The 20,036-nt window shown below is 42.1% G+C and overlaps 2 protein-coding genes across 2 annotated transcripts; both read right to left on the reverse strand.

Moving 5' to 3' along the window:
* Nucleotides 1-631: 631 nt before the first annotated feature.
* LOC117836775 (nardilysin-like) lies at nucleotides 632-13,015 on the reverse strand. Its single transcript, XM_034716268.2, has 19 exons — nucleotides 12,565-13,015; nucleotides 12,026-12,101; nucleotides 11,798-11,844; nucleotides 10,513-10,625; nucleotides 10,337-10,410; nucleotides 10,149-10,244; nucleotides 9,930-10,049; nucleotides 9,603-9,836; nucleotides 8,912-9,060; nucleotides 8,314-8,470; nucleotides 8,080-8,235; nucleotides 6,942-7,318; nucleotides 6,108-6,257; nucleotides 5,117-5,299; nucleotides 4,713-4,916; nucleotides 4,200-4,306; nucleotides 3,827-3,980; nucleotides 2,349-2,470; nucleotides 632-1,312 (listed from the first exon to the last, which is right to left on the reverse strand). Exons 1-19 carry the CDS (start codon nucleotides 12,907-12,909, stop codon nucleotides 1,066-1,068), a joined length of 3,111 nt encoding a protein of 1,036 aa, XP_034572159.1. The 5' UTR covers nucleotides 12,910-13,015; the 3' UTR covers nucleotides 632-1,065.
* Nucleotides 13,016-14,941: 1,926 nt separating this feature from the next.
* On the reverse strand, nucleotides 14,942-18,682 carry LOC117840597 (transcription factor RF2b). The gene is made up of 4 exons (XM_034721117.2): nucleotides 17,987-18,682; nucleotides 16,360-16,492; nucleotides 15,788-15,872; nucleotides 14,942-15,552 (listed from the first exon to the last, which is right to left on the reverse strand). The coding sequence occupies exons 1-4, from the start codon at nucleotides 18,460-18,462 to the stop codon at nucleotides 15,191-15,193; spliced, it is 1,056 nt and encodes a 351-aa protein (XP_034577008.1). The 5' UTR covers nucleotides 18,463-18,682; the 3' UTR covers nucleotides 14,942-15,190.
* Nucleotides 18,683-20,036: the final 1,354 nt, after the last annotated feature.

A 20,036-nucleotide genomic window follows, 5' to 3' on the forward strand; every position in this document is an offset into this window, starting at 1 on the left:
CTTGACTTGAGTGTGTATTGGTAACTTCAATGAAGTTTTACATCGAGCAGAACACGATGGTGTGCAGAAGATGACCTATGTACGCGACATCTATGACTTGCTCCTCCGTCCCAAATTATAAGTTGTTTTGATTTTTCTAGGTTTATAGGTATTTATATGCATCTAAATATAATATATCTAAATGCATACAAGCATCTATAAATCTAGAAAAATATAAACAACCTATAATTTGAGATTTAAGACGGGTTATGAGGACCATAGTTGGACATGCTGAGAAGCCTTCAAACAGGTGTTCCGGTTCCCGTGGGCAAACGGTGAGCCACCTCGCAGTCGCAGCGGCAGCATCAAACCATGCACCAATCCTGCTACGATGGCGGCACGAATCAGGTCCACATAATGAGCTTATTGAACTGAGATAATACTGTCTTCCAAAATTTTGAGTATCGATTCCAACCACCTTATAAATATGTTCCAAGTACATAATATGCTCCCTCAAAGGTATATATCCATGAATTACAGGGTCAAATTGGAGAAATCAACACTTTTTGGCATAATAAAGTAGAAACAATGCCACATTTGTACTGTCACACAATTCTCAGGATCGATTCATCGATTCCGACCATCTTATATATATGGAAAAGTTAACTATATTGATTCCTCAAAGGAGATTTTTCATATATATCCATGAATTACAACGCCAAATTGGAGAAAAATATTTTTTTGGCGTAAAGTAGAAATAAAACATATTTTGTTTTTTCAAAAATGAAATCGCAAGATGCACAACAAAACCCTATACTAGTTCTTACCCAACTAAGAAATAATGGGTTGATACTGAATAGGTCAAACTGCAATGATGCTCTTCAGTTTCTTGCCTGTAGACCATCTACAGGTTCACATGGCGGTTGATCAGCAGTGGGAGCCTGAGCCATTTGTCATGACGCTTTTGCACCTTGGCAGGCCTCAGGAACGTCCAAAATGTTCATCCAGCCATCCACACACGCCTTCATCTGTAGGAGATGTTCATATGTAGGCATTTGTGATTTTGCACCTAGTGCCATCCTTCCCTCAGCAGAGGCTTGAATAAAATTGAGACGAAACCTTCAACGATTTAACATCATCAATTACAGTCCATGACTGTTCCTGGAGTTTGGCAGCCTCAGCAATGTCCGAGTTGCAACCATACACATGGATTGCTAGTCGCCTACGCTTTGGAGCCGATGATCTTATGTATGTATTGTACCAAGCGATAACATCAGCCTTCTGAATCGTCCGAAGCTCTTCAGCTTCCAGTTTTGGCATATCAAACAGGTACCTACAGGTCCACAACATCATACCAGGATACATCTAGTCATTTTGGTGCACCAAAGCAGAAATAATAAGGTTTAATTTCAGGGTCGTCCAAAGCAAATGGAAGTCTTGTTAAAGCACGCATACAATGATACATCTTAAGTCAATATTTTTCAAAGAATACTACATTTACAAACCTTAATTAAAGGCTGACCAATTTCCATACTAGACTACCACAAAAAGATGTTTAAAATACCACAGGTAACCAAATGATGCATGATGTCCAGAGTTCGCTAGTAACTCCCTAATGTTATTTTTGTTTACATAAAACCCTCTCTCTTCCTTAAACCGGATCACTTTTTACCAGAGCTCATTATCACACAGGTTAAGCAGGTTTTGCTGTTCGGCATGACTCCATGGCACCTGACGTGGACACAGGTGCGTGGTGCTGGCAATGACTTCAACTACGTCATCAGCCTCATCTGCTGCAGCTATGGCCTAACACTCATGCTGTTTTGTTGAGCATGCCAGGCAGCAGCAGTGGTGGGAGTGTAAGAAGGTAGAGAAGTGATCGGACAAAAACAGAAGTCCTTTTTGAACCCACGAGGTACAAAATCCAAACAGCGATGCTAGTTTTAAGCACAATCCCTCAATTTTACGCAATAGCAACAGCCGTAGGCCAATGTAAGTCTGATAATCACTCATGCTTTGTTACAGCACTGCATGGTTCTCTTTTGAGGACCAGAAGTTTTTTTTCCTTGCAGGCATGACATTTCATAATACTATTTTGTTTTCATTTTCTTCAAACATGCACTAATCATCATAGCAATGGTTTCAATGCTTGACCAAAACAGTAGTTCCACAAATTTTCATGCAATACTTTTCAAAAGCAGGATATGTTGTCTCCCAACAGTCGTTGTCGGGTGAAGTGGTGGATGAGTGTTTGTAATTGTTGTTTTCTATTTCATGTTTTTACCTTCTCTATCAATACAATGACGGCAAGTAACCTGCTGGCTTCAGTTCAAAAAAAAAAGCAGGATATGTGGGAAAAGAAATAGTACCTTTTATCAACAATCTGAGACCAATAATCACCAGTTTGGTAGCTAAGGGAAGGTTCCTTTTCCAGTTTATCAGCTATTAAACCACTTCTATGGTGCTCGAAAGTCTCATCGTCGAGCCCGTCCTGAGTACACACGTGTTGAAGCACGAGGATAAAATTATTAGATGAAAATTTTAATGGTTTTCCAGCTTCCAGAAACAATGTAGTTTGGCCCAAAAAAGGAGAGGCAGGAAAATGGATAGAACAACATGTAAATGTTGAAATTCCACAGCCATATATGAACAAAATGTTAGTCAATGGAGCAGGTAGAGCTCCTTGGCCGGCTGTATGGCCACTGCCTGCCGTATAAGGCAGCAGTGCCATGAGTAGTGGGCAGTATGCCCTGTCTTGTACATAGTACTGGTAGTTGGTAGTGTAGTTGGTAGATACGCTCATAGCTTTGTGTACTCTACTTTGCCTTTGTGCTCTATAAAGAGTAGATGAGCAGCTGCAGCTCAAGTAGTTCAGCAGCACCAATTGATTCAGTTTGTGTGTGTGCTCTGTTCTCCTATCCCCTTCTCCTACCTCCAGCTCTAGAGTGTGCGTGTGTTTGAGGGTGAGCTCAGGGAGCTTACCTTGGCCATTGCCAACACAAAATAGCATGCGCTTTGAGATATTTTCTTAGAGTTTCTGGACCTCATGAATAGAACATGAAGTAACTCTTAAGTTAAAGGAAGTTTGCATAAGGCCATGTCAATTCTGATATTTAGTAATTGAAGTACTCTCTCCGTTCCAAAATAGTTCATTTTAACTTTGTCCTAAATCAAACTGCTCTAACTTTGACCAAGTTTTTAGAAACATATATTAACATCTATAGTACCAAATAAATGCACTATCAAGATATATTTCATGGTGGATTTAATGAAATAATTGTATGTTATATTGGTTCCTTTTCCAATAAACTCGGTCAAAGTTAGAGAAGCTTGACATAGGACAAGCTAAAGTGAACTATAATTTGGAATGGAGGGAGCATGCAGATTAGCCTACACTGTCCGTCAGATGCAAATAAAAAAATAGACTAATATAATAAGCGACTAAGGCCACATGCAACACAGGATGCTTAGCGGACGCTTAGCGGTATTTAATCCCCTTGCCATGGTGTAAGCCAGCATTAGGGAGCGCGGGCGCTTGTGGGCCAAACCAAACCTTGATTAGGCATTCAGCATTTCATTTGGGCATCATGTGAAAAGTGGTGGCAGGCGTTTGGGGCCAAGTAAAACCGCTTGAGCATACTGTGCACGTATTGGACTGAGGAATGCTTAAGCAGGCTCCTAAATTATCGAGCTATTTAAGCATCATAAAATAGTTGGTCCTTCTGTAGGCTAGGACTCTTGTATAGACGCTTGATGATGTAGCACTTGTGCTCTCTCTTGAAGTGTCTTTGTATACATGCCCTAAAGAAGAGATGTTCCAAAATACGGCAGAATCATAGAACCATACCAGCAGAGTAGATAGACTGTTGATGAAGTTATCAATCCGACTTTGCAGGTAAATAGGGCTGTATTTGGAGGACATAACTCGAAAACAGTAAGCCAACATCCGGTAAGTCATCCGTGGGCTAGAGTCCACAGTATAGCCAAGTTGCTCCTTCGTTCTATTAAGAATAGCAAGAAAATTAATTAATAAAGACATTTAAAATTACAGTAGACAAGTTTATAATCTTTCCAGGAAAAATAAGTAAAGTCCTAAACCAGCATATTTGTAAATAACTATATTCTTCATATAACAATTATGTGAGTGCAGTTATTGTATCGTGGAGCAGGATGACATTAGTTACTCTAACTCATCTAAATAACAAAGTGTGATATTATACCTCAACTGATCAAAGCAAGGTTCTTCAATAATGCTGCTAAAAAGATCTGTAATAGCCCTGAGCCTTGTTGCCTCCTTTCCAATGTCTTGCTCAATTGGGAAATAGACCTGACAATAATAAGCATACATTAGAACGCTATATTATCACCCTTAAGGAAAGAAATAATGCAGGGTTCCCAGGTTTCAGCTGGGCTGCACTTGTTTGAAATTAATCCTTTTGTGTGAAACATTGCTCAGTACTAGCAAAAGCCATCGAGCAGGAAAAGACCATCTAATGTGTCACTGACATGAGCCCCTACTACCTAAACACCACGTATCATTCTAAGAACAGGTACTAGCCTAATTTAGAGGTGCACCCTTTCAGAATGTGGTTGCATTGTTCATGGATAGCCTTCCAGAACAGATAAAAGAATGTTGCCAGCAGGGACGCTGTTACCATATAATCAGACATTCCAATCACATCTATAGAGAACACGCAAAAAGGGCTGTACTATATATCAGAATAAAACCACACCTCAACCACAGAATTTTCTTCAAGATCATTCTTCACGCGCACACTTCTAACGAAGTTTGCACCATTAGGGATGCAAATAACTCGTACACCATGCCTTGCTTCCTCTGGCAGTGTCTGAGCTGACAAAGTATTGCGGAATATTTTTGATATATTAATTGCCTCCTCTTCAGACAGGTTGCCATGACAGAGTCCCTCAATGTGTAACTGCATATGTGCAAACAGAGAGTGGTTTTACATTGTCTAGAAAACAAGGTAGCATGGAACAAAAGACTAGTAAAAGCATTCTTTATCAGAAACACACTTGTCAACAGACATCCTTCATCTTCAAACATCATTAAGAAAAGGTGGTAGCAGAAGTACTGGAGAGAAAGAATGTAACACAATGGAGGTCATTGACTTCGTACCTGGGAAAGGATCTTCGGTACAAATGTTACTAGATCAGTAAATGTTAAGTTCATAAGAACTTCGAGTTTTTCATCAACATCCCAAAATATTTCACGCAAGACTTGTAGCCTCAAGTAGGTAGAATGGCTCATAGGCTTCATGTTAGTGTTCTTGTAAGCTCTTTCCAAATCTTCCTTGATGACCTGGTGAAAGCAAGGTGAAATATCAGATGAAATACCATCATGCAGAAGTTCATTAAATTGTTGGCATCTTCTGGAAATATTATTTCAACTCTTACAGAAGTTAACTAGCAGGCATAAGAGGAGATAGAAAAGCATATAAGTTTGCTAAAACTAGCAGCTAAGGTGAAAAAAGTTCAAGCTAGCACCTTGCTCGCTCCAAGCTACCAGTGGAAAAAATCCATAGACTATGGTTGCCAGTTGCCAGGTGCAACAAACCGAAGCAGAGCCCAGAAACAACTCTTATGGAACATGGTTAAACAAGCATTTAGGGACAAGCTTGTTGGCAATTTTTGTCACCGGAAAATAACTAGGCCCAGAAATAAGACAATGTCATGAAAACTCTTTCAGAGAAGCAAAAGGAGATAAACAAACAAACAGATTCAGAAATATGAAACCCAAAAAAGAAAGACAAGTCCAATCACTTTTTGTGGCACATAGTCAGAAAATAGCAATGTGCAAATTAAAGGGAGTACCAAAACCTGCTTGTCAATTGGATATATGATTTTTTTTAAGCTTAAAAAATTCCATTCTCCAAGGAAATGTATTGTTGCACAGAAGTTCCACTCATAAGGGGAGGAAAACTTATAATGGATGTACAGAAATTAGCACTGATAATTCTGGGACTTTCATCATATGCCATTTGTCATGTTACCTAAAAGGCTAAAATAAAAGGTTCACACAGCAAAGCTAAGACTTCCAAGCAAGCATCAGAACTCAAAAACATTCTGACAGCCCTATTTCAAAAGAAGTTCTACATAAAATACATTACCTCAAACCTATCTGTCTTCGGAGAAAAGGATCGAAAAGCAGACAAGATGTTGGACAGCAGGGTTGGAAGCTTATCATTGTAACCATAAAGCTTTATCTCAAGATTGCTACCAACAACAGACATCGAAGTCTCCAGTTTAGCCACATAAGCCTGGGAAAGCGGAGAGTAATAAATCAAAAGGCAATATAAGCCTGAGAAAGTGAGGAGTAATAAATCAAAAGGCAACATAAGCCTGAGAAAGTGGAGTGTAATAAATCAAAAAACAGATAAGATAGGTAAACAGAATTAACAGAGGAAATAAAACTGTAGATACCAAACAGAAGAAAAATATAAGGTTGGTATTGTGGACTTCCAATTCTCTGATATCATCAGAGGACCAAGGCAACTAATAGGGATTCAGGCTTTAGTACGTGGTAGCACAGCATTTTTTTAAAATATTGAATGAGTGATGAAAAAAGAACTCCCCAAGCACATGCACAATAGCATATGAGATGTTTAGCAACTAACAGCAGATTCATCATAATTTTAAGGAATATTACTCTTGAGACATATCACCAAATCCTCACATGAAGAACATTACATTAGCATCCTCTGCAGATACCCATCCTAACTTGGATCTTCCCATTTACTCCATATCTAGTTCTCTTCATTGTTATTAGGATTCAGTTTAATAGAAAAAAGAATCAAAAAAGAAATGAAAGTAACCACAACACAATTTGTAAAAACGTATTCAATGTACCAATCTAGAAGGTGAATTTGGGGTTCAATGTTGGCATAACAAGAGCAGACTTCTGTCATATGATTAGAGAAGTAGACAAATTCAACAATACCAACCTGATAAAGGACCTCATTAAGTTCATCTTTGAGAAGGTTTGCGAACAGCTCTGTCAGAACAGAGTTTTCGAGGCTGCTACAGCCATCATTGACAGAAATCAAAAAGTAAGTGTTCGCACGAGGGACATTAAATGTCATGTCCATCTTGTACCAGAGCTTTATGAATGGCTCATCCACAATGCAACGAGGGTTATCATCACTTGAGGATCTAGGATAGTTTGCGTTTCGCAGAGTGAAGTCCCCTGGAATAAATTCATTCTTCCTAGGTAAATGTAAATTAGGATCTATTTGTACAGGATTTCGCCAACTTTCAATCAAAGATGATGGGATGTCCTCCTCAATGTACTGTGAACCAAACCATGGCTCACACTGAATAGCTGCATGCAACAAACTGCATTAGAATTGCAAACTCACAAGGCAATCAAGCAAGAAGATGCAATTGAACTGATACTTGTTCTCATGACTACCCTTTAGCTACTGTTGTTATGTCATTAAAAGTTTGAAAGTAGCAACTCCAGCAAGCTGATCTCTAAAATAATTATACAAATAGAATGAACCCATAATGGGAAATTTATGCAGCCAAGTCAAGGATGGTAAAAATCAATGCAGTGCTACAGAAACCTACAAGCCACAAAGGTATAACGCCTCAGGGCTTGCCATTCCTTACTAACTACAAATGCATGCATACAGGAGATGCGCAGACACCCACCTTAAGAGCTGGGCTGAGTTGTTTTTATGTATACTGAATGCAGACTTTTCTATCTTGCTACTCATAAATTTAGGGTACATATTGTGATTATTCACGAACTTAGACTACAAGGGTCTTTGGTTATAAAGTTATGGGTCAGCTAGCAGTTGTGCTGTGTAGTGCTGCAAAATCCATTTAGATAATTTTAGTAAGATTTTGCTATTATGTTTAAAGAATATGCCTCCCAATAATGTTATACCCAAGAGCAGTAAAACGAAAGTGCGCTGAAAAGACACATCCAAGAGCAGCCTATGTGATAGCTACAAAAGACAATATATAGGTAACAGTGCATTTTGCATAAACGAGTGTTCACTAGCTTGTCACAGAAGCAAAGGTGCTTTAAGATACAAGACAATCAAAATGCAGAAAATGGCATCATAAAAAGATTACCTTGTGACTGCTTATCAAATGATCTACTGAGTACGTCAACTCTCATGTTATCCGGATTGAAGAAACACAAAGCATGCTTGACTAATTCCGGATCCCAGTCCTCATGTATATACTCTCCACAAACAATGTGCTTCTCAGAATAAAAAAGCATATTTTCTGCAGAGAAAAACTCAGTAAACATGGCACTGCTACATAAACTAAAGAGAAACAAGTATGAAAAGAAAAGGTTAAGACCTGCAAGATCAACTGCATAATCATCTGGAGGTTGCTCTTCTGCGAATCTGAACTCCATGTTTCCAATGTCCTGAAGTTCCTTAAATATCCATTCTTGTGGCTCAGACTGCTTAAGCAACTTTATGTATTGGTACACAGAACCAATGACCTCAAATACCTGCAAAAAGTACATGATGTCCAATATTATAGAAGGGTACGGCAAATAAAGTAGCAATATCTAAAAAAAATAATATCACAAATGCACTTTCTAAAGGCCAATAACATAGTAAAAATAAAACATGAAAACAAGCTATGTGATTCTTCCAAAAAGGCATGCATTCACTTAACCCAGTTAAAGTAACAGCATGATAACTAACATCAGTGAAGGTTTATAGCAGGTTTGAGCTTTGTCTTGGTTCTGATGGTTTGTTTGGAAGGGAAGAGGAGATGTAGCCTGTTTAGCTCTTTCCTGAAGCTTTTTCCTTTTTAGGGTACTTTGGTGCCCCTTTTGTCGTTATCATGTACAATTCCTTCTTTCTTTTTAATATATTTCACAGTGGGGGCCTCCCCCGCTTTACAGTTTTCAAAAAAAAAAAGAAACATTGGATAATCTGCATACATTTTTCAGCCCTGAATCAGTAAGGTGGATAGACATTTCAAAGATGTAGGCATACGAGGACCGTTCTGATCCTCCACTTCCGACACCAGCACTCAATGAACTTGCCCAACCTTTAGCTTTCAAGAAATAAAGCAAGCTTCCCTTGCCCTCTGAAAATAAAAACAAAATAACCTGTTGTTAGGATCATAAGGAAAGTTTGCTATATCTGCTTCAAATTCACATTAAACTAAGTAAATAACTATCAAATGCATTTGATCATTTTCATTATAATTTGATAATTTGATTCAACAATGGAAAGAGATTCCTAGAAGACAAGCACACAATGAAAATTCAAAAAGAAATTCTAGAGGCTAATATGAGATAAAAGAGCACTCAGCACAATAAAGGGATATAGCAAACCACCGCATGTGTAGTGCATAGCTACAATTACTTCCACAAATTTCAGTAGCATCCATCCTAACCAGGTAAAATGATTGCAACTATCTTATGAAAAGGGAGTTGTGTAATGTTAGGAACATGGAAAGGTGTAAGTTTTGCTAGTGAACAGCTTGAGAACTCCAGGGGAGGGGGTTGTGACAATCATTGACAGTATGCATATGGAAGACAAATCGCATGCTTAGCATTTAAGTATCAAGCTACATTAACCTCATTGAAGAAATGAAGAACAATGATGAAAGTGCATGTGTTTTACCATGACCAAGGAGATGTGCTAAATAATCTTCTGGCTTTTTCATGTATTCCTTGTGCAAGCAAGGAAGTGTCCATGACAAGAAAAGGCTATGCACATCTCTAACAGCCTCTAACTTGTATAGCTTCCCTGACTTCCAAAATGGCATGTCAGTCTTTGGAGTCATATCCAACAGAGGACCAGCTTTAACCTTGCTAAATAGTTCCATGGTCCAGCCTTCTAGAATGTCAAGGGGTTCTGAAACAAGTGTATCATAAAAGCTAAATAGTTAAAGAGCAAGAGCACAAACTCATGGATATGATTTACAATCAGAATAAGATCGAGGCTCACCTCCTCCAATTATAACCAGCTTCATCGCTCCTCCGTGGTAGTTTCTCATGTACATCTGTAAAATCTCTTCTCTTAGATTGATTCCACTGCCCATCGCGTCAACTAAGCTTTTCTTGTTGCCTATTGGATAATATCAGTCCAAATGCAGTTCAACGAATAGCACAACGTGAGAGTGTTAAACTGATTTCGTTCAAAAATATGTCTAGCTGATGAACATACCCCAGGTAAATCTGTTCAAAGGGTGCCCTTGAGAACAGGTATGGGACTGAAGTTGGGAAAGGCGGCAGCTATCACTTTGCAGAACTTGATTAAATTCTGATGCAATATAATCGTACAGGCAAATATACAATGTTATTCGAAGAGCCAAGAAAATAGCAGAGGCTAGCCAGAACAAGATAACCACAGACCTGAGTCCACTGCTAATATCTCACGGTCCATTGCTTCCGCCTTAACAAGAGGTGATACAAAGAACTGAGAAAATCTAAGGATGGAATCAGAACCAAATATAAGTTTCAGACTGTAATACAGAATTCATCTACGAAGAAAACAATAGAATGAAGAATAGTTAATGGATTAGAGCTACCTGTCCAAGGCTCCCTTTAGATACTCCCGTTTGACCTCAAAATGGTAGCATGTGTACTCAGTTTCAGTGAAAGCATTGGACGCACCACCATGTTTGGACAGGTAGCTGTCATACTACATAAGAAAAGTCATCAACTCAAATCAGGGACGGAGGCAGTAGGATGACCAAATAAAATACATAAGTGCAACAACACTTTGCAAGGACATCGTAGCTATCATTCTACTGTAAGACCACCATGGTGGATAAGGGTATGTGATTGTTCAAGCTCTGGCACGCATTTGCAGTACTACTGCTATGAGTAATAACTAATGAGTACTAGCGCTTCAAAATAAACTCATTGTCATTTCCAAATAAGCCTAACGTGCTAGGTTTCATGTTCTATTAAATAAGCCTTACACCTTCATACTGTTTCTGAGGTGTATTTTAACTGTACGCAAAGATAACCCCTATTATATATGTAACATCTATCTCTCAATTAATCAATCTACTATTTCCACGCAATCTCCATTGCTTTCAAGACTGAATACTCAAAAAGAAACAGATTGAAGTACCTTCCTGCTAGTACTTTGGCAACTTGCGCAAGGATTATTTGGTCATAATAAGTCAATGATGCATATGGAGATGCCATGGAGAGAATGCAGACCTTTTGACTTAACTTTCGCCAAAAACGACACCCAAAGGGTGAGCTTCTGGCAGTTAGCTTAACATCCCAGCAAAATTGAAAACTATACAGAAGACGGAGTACAATATGAAGTCCAACACAAAATTCTCTAATGGACAGAAAGGAAGGATGAATCTTGTTTTGGCTGTTATCTTTTGAAATCTTAGGATCAAGATGCGCTAAAAAATTGTTTGATCATGTCCACAGCATACTGCTATAACACAAAAAAAATTGTCACTCACAATATTTTATCTTAGTATCAAGATATGTTAGGCAAATCAATACAATGGCTGTTCTATCTCGTGCTTTATAAGACATCTTCTGTGGTCATGTATGCCAGTGCATTTCAGACAAACATAGTTTGAGCAATCAAAAAAATAACTTTGTGTTGATAAAAACAGCAGAGTATGTTGTTCTCGCTATATCACCTCTATACACTATCAAAATACTTTGGTGCACTCTCACTAAGAGTTTAAAACATACTCCACAGCGGAACATGTGATGGAAACAAAAATGAAAGAACTGACAGTCTAAACCCATAATATTTTATCAGTACAGCCAATCTAAGATGTTGCCAAACATAAAAATAAAAGGAAGGGGCAAGAGAATGCACGATGTACAAACCTCATTTTCATCTGGAAATTCAGAACTCCCCATAAAAAGCATGTGCTCTGCAAAATGATAGCACTCTTTCAGATCAGCAACTGAGAAAGTTCATTAAAATTCAGATTTAATAACTGATGATGTCCGATCAAATCCACCTTTCATTTAACTAACAGAAGAGAGAAAGCTTTCAATTGCATGAGCAGGCAATGTAAGGTAGATACAATAGGACAGAGAAAGATCATATACCTAGAAAATGTGCTAAGCCCTGTGCCTTCGGGGGGTCGGCGAAACTTCCAATTCCAACACACATTGCAGCAGCAGCCTGAAACACAATGTGTCATTTTGTACGAATGGCGGAAACGTTTAGCAACTTCTACAATGGCGCAGAACTCCCAACAAGGAACTTCTTCCTCATCAAACCATGAAAATTAAATTGCCCTAAAACTGAGTAATGCCTCTCACACCATAGCCCCACATCAAGTCATGATGAATTTACACCATATGTTAAACTCATGTTACTGAGCACTTCGTTCATTACGGAACTGCATCACCTCAATCTCAACAAATTACTCTTGACAGCTAAAGAGCACCAACCAACTAAACTGATATCAGGTCCGAACAAAAAAACACTCCAAAACTTGAATAAAAGATGAAGTGCTCGTTACAATGGTTATGATTCACTAAATCAAACAAGATCCTAGAGTTCGATAGTAACATTATATGACATTCACCGCAGATTTTAAGTTAACAAAGTAATGGTTGAACAAGAGAAAATCCATCACTACCTTCTTAACGATTGGATCGGCGCCACCCTTCTCCTTCCTCCTCTTCGGCTCGCTCCCACCCTCTTCCTCATCCTCCTCATCCTCTCCATCGTCGTCATCACCCTCCTCGTCACTGTACTCTTCGTCGTCTTCATCGCTCTCCTCGTCGTCCTCACCCTCTTCCTCCTGCATCTCCTCGTCTTCGTGAGCCTTGGACGCCTGAGGCAGGTAACCGTCGGCGTAGATCTCAGGGTCGTGTACGAGGAGGGCGCAGAGGCCGTTGGCGAGGCGGAGGAGGCGGTAGGAGCGCTGGTCGTTGGGTGACTTGATCACCAGCTCGTCGTCGCGCGACACCGCCGCCGCCATCTCACCCTCGCGGCCTCGCCTCCGCCGCCGCCTCCAGGAGATACCGGGAGAGGCGGTAGAGAGAGATGCGGCGACAGTGCGACACTAGCAACGGGCCGCCTCAGCTTCGCTTTTGTAACTTTTCTTTTGGTTTGGGATTAAATTAGGGTTTATGCTTTTCTTACATGCCGATTTTGTGCAAACAGGTGCCTAGGCTTATTCGGTTTAACATTTGCATAAATTTTTTTGTGGGCATTTGCATACGTTTTTTTATCAGGATATAAAGTACATGTTATTAGAAACATGCTCCACGTCATTAAACACATTTGCTAATACACATCCGCTCTAACCACCATCATACGGACCAACAGCGCAGGGTCGAAGAAGCCACCGTACGTGAAGCAGAGTTCGTAGGAAAGAACGATACAATTCCCAATCTTGCACAACTCAGACCATTTTCAGCAGATTACTCATCCTCAATCGTCAATACATTTTTCCCTCCTTCACCAATAACATTTTTTTACTAGTGCTTTAACAGATTACCAAAACACCTCATACCCATGAATAGGATAGAGGGATGAATCCCCTTCATTTCGGTGAGAGGTAGGTGTGTTTGGTGATCACCAAAATCTTTTTGAATGGAAATCGGATTGGTAATCTACTAAAGCACCTCTCATTACCAAAAGGACATATTTCTAGTATTAGGGAGAAGGATTGATAATATGCTGGAGATGCTCTTATAACCGTATAAGCAAAACCAAAAAGTGTAATATAACCATAGAAACAAAACTAAAAGGTGTAATCTCCGATAGGAAGAAGTCCATTTATTAGCTATCCAACTATCGCCTCAATTTGAATTCGACCGTCGAACCGCAAAACTAGGAATTATTAGCCACCCAACTATCAAAATCGTCTATATTTGGCCATTTGATGGTTTTGATGGGTGATTTTACTAACGTGTGGCTGACACATAGCAGTGGGCCCCACGTCAGCTCTTTTTCTATACTCTCTCCTCTTTCTCCCTTCCCCTTCTCTCCCCCCCTGCGCGCCGCCGCCGCTAGAGGCCGGGGGTCGTGCCTCCTATGCGCTACCACCACCGCTTCGGCGCACCGGGACGTCATCGCGGCCTCGCCCCGCGTCGCACCTCCCGCCCCTCGGCAGTCGCGTTTCTGAGGTGGCGGCGAGGAGCGTGGCTGTTGCCGGCGGCAAGGAGCCCAAGATCCCGCGCGCGGAGGTGGCGGGATCTTCTCCGGCTGCGGAAGCAGCAGGCGTCGTCGGTGACGGCGGCAACGACGATCACGTCATCGGAGCCGAGGCTGCTGCGCCGGCTCCGCCAGCGCGCACCTAAGCCACTGGAGCCGTCTCTGAGCCTACCACTCATACGCGAGGCGCGGGGGAGACGCTAGGGCGGGTAGCTTGCGGCGGCGGAGAGCAAGACGGCCGGCGAGGATTTGAGCGAGAAAGAGAGAGAGGAGAGAGTGGTGGGCTCGTGGCATCCACATCGCCAAAACCACCTAGCAAAATAGCTCAATGGTCAAATATGAACGATTTTGATAGTTGGATGATCAATGATTCCTAGTTTTAACGTCTACATCACCAAAACCACCTAACAAAACAGCTCGATGGCGGCCAAATATGAACGGTTTCAATAGCGGCAAAATATGAACAGTTTCGATAGTTGGATGATCAATGATTCCTAATTTTAGGATTCGATGGTCTAAACCAAACTGAGGTAACGGTTTCGATAGTTGGATGATCAATGATTCCTAATTTTAGGATTCGATAGTCTAAACCAAACTGAGGTGATACTGAGGTGATAGGATTCGATAGTCTAAACCAAGTGATAGGTAGATGGTCCTCTCCAACATGACCATCAAATTTTTGCTCTTTAGTCGCGGATGTTGACACCCGCTTGAAGTTCCTCAAAGCGACAACACTTCATCAATCAGAGTATACATGGATTAAACTAGCTTTGGCAGCACAAGAATACATGCATGAGAATCCATGGAGCTCAAGTCAACATGGCTAAAAAAGTTAAAACAACACAGTATCATCAGAGAACTCCACTCCAAACGCCCTGATTAAACGGCACACAGGAATTGAACCAAAACAAACAGACGTGAAGAGTTCCAGGATCATGTCTACAACACAGATTGATCTGCCCGTGCGATTACGAACACTTTCAACTAAACGAATGAATTGAATAAAAAAATAAGCTTACAGAACAGAAAGCACCGCAAGGATGTCAGGCTATGAACAAAGGGATCTAAATGAAACTGCGGATTCTGATGGGTGGGCCTCGTTAGAAGGTGCTGCTGCTTTCACTTGCAGAGATCGAGCTGCTCTCTGACTTCACAACCAGAGGCCCCTTTCCAATGTCCAAACCCTGCAGCCGTCCAAGAGAGTCTTGCTGCATTATGTCTGGGAGAGTGTGTGGGTGGGACAGCATCTGGTGGTTTGGCACATTGGGATGAGGTGGGTGGAACGGTGGTGCCAACTGGGCGCTACCTGGGTGTGAGGCTGTATTTTGCTGGGAAAGCAGGAAGAAGGAAGAGTTGTATGGAACATGTTGAAATCTCATGTTATATGTCTCACTGGTATTGGTCGTCTCACCAGTAGCAAGCTTAAGCCTCTCCAGCTCCTGCTTCAGTGCATCATTCAGAGCTGCAAAATACATCAGATTGTCTGTTTAGAATGTACAAGTAGAACACATAACTTCTCATAATGCAAATTCCAGTAATTAATTGTTCTACGTTGGAAAAATATAGTTAGCACCATATTCTACATTGTAAGTCACTCTAGCTCATCGCACAATATATAAGTTGCAGTAAATTGACACATGTATAGAAAAACTAGACAAATAAATTATATTATCTTCAATAACAGGGGCAATGCTCACCATCACGCAGTTGAGCCTGTTGCTCCATGGCCTGCAACCTTATCTTGAGCTCTGCATTTTCTGCAGAAAGTCCAGTTGTGTCTCTCTGCAAGAGATTGAAGGCAACATATAAAGGTCATCCAGCAATTCAATAGAACAGTATAAACAAACCAGCAACTATACAATACTTCAACAGCCAACCAAATAAAATATATCAATAACTAGATGCTGACAGTCAAAGTTGACAATCAACATAAATTAAACCCACATACAGATCATCAACATATAATTCTTCAAATTTTTCACAACACTAGAATTTGATATCTAATGGAAGGGATGCTTAGACTGATCACAGCATGTGCACTGTCCTAGATCCTAGTCCATACAGCTGCACAAGTTGTCAGAAGATCACAAGAAAACCATTGAGCTAGATGCAAAAGAGCTGCAATTTAATTGATGCTCAAGGGATAGATCCATTTTTGTTAAAATGATTGCAAAGTGAAATAATCATTTTGCTCCTAAAAGATGCCACTTTCAGAAATAGAATGAACTTAAACTTGACCTGATATCCATGAGGTAACAGATAGATGTACCTGAAATAGTGTGAGCTGTGCTGAAAGGGTGGTGGCTTCAGTCTGAAGAGTTTGAACCTTTCGCTCAAGTTCTGTTATATAACGAGCCTTTCTTTCTTTTGATCTAGCCGCTGATTGTCTGTTAGCTAGAATTCTGCATGAAAATGAATAAAAAAAACATTACTGTAGACTTCAATGAATTGGAAGAAATGATTACAGGAACAGAACACAAAATCATGCATGGATCATTAGCCACAAACTGACTATAATTCATTTATGCCTTCAATTCCTCTTTTCCAATATTAATTTAGAGTAATAATGGATCAGAACCCGTGCAGATGGATCATACTGCAAACAGCCAGCACATTCTACATTTCCAATTACTTTTCAAGCAAAAGCAGGAGCTTCGTTGAAAAAGATGATACAGGTTGAACAATTCAATCCATGAAAATCCAATTGTTTTATATCTGACTAAATTGAACTCTGGGTGCAACATACATCCACAGCATATTTAGGAGTGTCATTTTTATTACCTTTGCAAATCAAACAATTGGAATGTCTGGGAAGTACAAAGATGAAAACCGGTAATGATGCCGTATAATTTTGAAGCATTAAGAATTTAACTGTAAACAGTGGATACAAATTATCAACTGCACAGTTTAGATAATATTATTTATTATTAGGGAAATCCCTGCCATTGGTAACATGATTACAGCATGTGATTCTTAGAGATGAAAAATCCAACTACTTATAACATTATTTGCGATTCGCTACTACAACTTCTAGCAATGACAATTAATAATTGTTCAGAGTTTCAAACATAGATAAAATAGACAAGCAAGATTAGAGCCTGGATAATTTTTCTGATTTGAATGGGTAGCTTTCAATGGTCGTGCACTCCTGCCTTTCAATATCAATATAGCCAGATAGTTCTAATAACCTGCAATGACACTTTAGTTGAATCTGCTTCACTTTCTCTTAGTCTCACCCTCACCCAACAAGCTGGCATTTATCTATCATCCTTCACAAGTGACGAAACTAAGCAATATAATCCTTGAAACCAGCAATCCAGCCAGCACTTCAGCAGTAAATCCTCAAATTACAACCGGGAAATATAACCTAGGTAAGAAATTAAGTGAACTCTGGTCACCTTTTTTTTTTGCCCACCCCCTTTTCCCAATCATCATGAAAGGATCAACCCCCCAACACCCAGCAAAAGGCATAGAAAAAGCACAAGCCTCACCCTTGGAGAAACAAACATCTATCCATAATCCCACCAACCGAACGCTAAAGCACTACCACTAGTACCTTAACTCCCAACCCCCAACCAACCAACAAATGCCATCAATCCATACACAGTGCCCGCAGAGGATAAAAGAAGGCGCAGATGCGCATCTTTCCTTCAACCACCAGGCATTTCCATCAAAAGCATGCACGCATGATTGTCCTCAACGCCTGAGCCAATTACTCGCCACCTCGGAGAAACGAAAGAATTGATCCAGTATACGACCATTTCTCTACCGACAATCACTGGACTAAGCCGATCGCTCGGCGACTGAGACCAGGCCTGAGTAGCAATGCCGAGCACGGTAAACGGTAACTAAGGGGATGGACGGGTAGGGATGGGGAGAGATCGAGGAGGCTGCACCTCTTGGCGCGCTTGGGGTCAATGGCGGCGAGCTCGGCCAGCTGCTCGGGGCTCATGGCCTTCTTGGCCTCCATGACCTCGGCCAGCGACGCCGCGGCGTCCTTCCCCGCTCCGCCGCCGACGCCGGGCGAGAAGAAGAGGCCCGAGCCGTCGACGGAGCTGCTGTGGCGGTGCTTGGGCCGCGGCGGCGAGGAGGTCTCGGCGGCGCGGTCGCGGTCGCGGTCGGAGGGCCCGGAGGAGGAGATCTTCTCGATGTCCATGAAGGTGGAGAAGAGGTCGTCCTCGGAGCCGATCTCGTCGAAGCCGTCGCCGTCGGGGCCGGCGCCGCCGCCGAGGCCGAGGTCGTCCGGGAGGCGGAAGGCGACCTCAGATCTGGCCCGGCGGTGGTACGCCCCGCGCGCGGCCGCGGGCGCTGGCGCCGGCGGGGGCGGGAAGGCCCGCCCCGGCGGATCGGCGGGCTCCGGGTGCTGCTGCATTGCGAGGCCGGCGCCGCTCCCCCCCGCCTCCCTCGCTGCCCGCTCTCCCCGTCTTGTCCGCGCGAGCGCGCGCGCGGGGTGTCCGGGGCCCGGAGGCTGGAGGAGGAAGGGTGGATAGACAGGCACGCAGGCTGCCGCTGCCGTGTTTCGTGGTGGGGTGGGGGCAGTGGAGTGGAGTGGGATCTGGAGGGAGAGGGCTAGAGCCTAGTAGGAGGCTATTACCGTAGCAGCATGTGAGCGCCCACGGGGACGAGCGAAACAAGTCGCCCTCTTTCGGTGCGGCAGCGGGTCGGGTCGGGGCCGCGCGGCGCGCTGCTGCGCGCCACGGCGCCAAACCAGTGCTGGATGGAGGAACTGCAGCGTGCACACACTAGCGAATGATCTCTCTCTTTGTTTTGCCCACCAGGCCAGGATCCCCGAAGATTCATGTTTGGTTGGAGTCGAAGCGTGATGGGACATGATCATCTTTCTTTTTAGGAATTAGGGATGGCACGATCCACTCGTAATTTGGTTGGAGGGACGGAATGATCAAGTTTATTATTTGGGCGAGAGATGAAAAGTATGCAGTTTCTTCGTGTAAATTGTGGACTCCAGTTATAATCCACTCAAAACTGCGAGGGTAAATTGTAAGTGGCTCGAAGAGGACGGCCATGGTGGCCGCCCGTCCTCCTCGGCGATCGCCGTTCAAGCTCGCCCCACTGCGTCTCTCTGCCTCGTCCCATCTCCGTGCGCGCCTGCCTCGCCCTATTCATGCTACTGCCCTGATATGCTTCGCCTCGCTGTCTTCCTTCCCCAGGCCACCAGGAGCCGCCCACCTCGTCCCATGCCACTCGCCTCATCTTGTGTCGCCATCCGTCCCCTGTTTCAGAGGAGCATTCTCCTCTTGATGTTGTCCTGTCCTACCTGACTTCGAACCAAACACATATGTAAAGCAGGATTACCCTATTTTGTCCCCTCCCATCCTCCCACCCAAACACACCATCAAGCTCACCACGGCCCTCTTTTAATACATGTGGAGACGAAACCCACGATTGCTAGTTGTAGTTGTTGTCGCCGCCTCTTTCTCGTTCACCTGAAACCCTGGAGTTAGCATGGCAGCATAGGCTTTGCAGTTAGAGAGAGGTGTGGATAAAAAGTAAGTTGGTCTAGCAGTGTCCACGAGCTATTACTAAAGTGGTGGTATTTTTCTCAAAGATATGGACAACTACCGATATATATTTATAAGAATGAGATATTACATTGCACAAAATACATGAGGTTTTCTTTGACCTAGCTGACCAGTATAAAGAGGTGGTGGGCGTCATTGACTACCGGCAGTGGAAGAGGAGATAGCAACATCAGTGAGACACTGCCAATTGACATGATAGTGCCACATTGTGTAGAGGTAGGTATGAAAATACCAATATTGAGAAAGAAAATGGTAGGTATTTAGTTTGGCGTGATGACCCTCTATCATCATTATTAGCCTCATTAATCTTATAAAAAAGTGATGCCATGGAACACCTGATGATTTTCCCCCCCCTAGGAACCAAGTTACTGATAGTGAGCGATGGAACGAGAACGGTGACACCAAT

The sequence above is a fragment of the Setaria viridis genome, chromosome 9 (genome assembly GCF_005286985.2).
Source record: "Setaria viridis chromosome 9, Setaria_viridis_v4.0, whole genome shotgun sequence".
Lineage (NCBI taxonomy): Eukaryota > Viridiplantae > Streptophyta > Magnoliopsida > Poales > Poaceae > Setaria > Setaria viridis.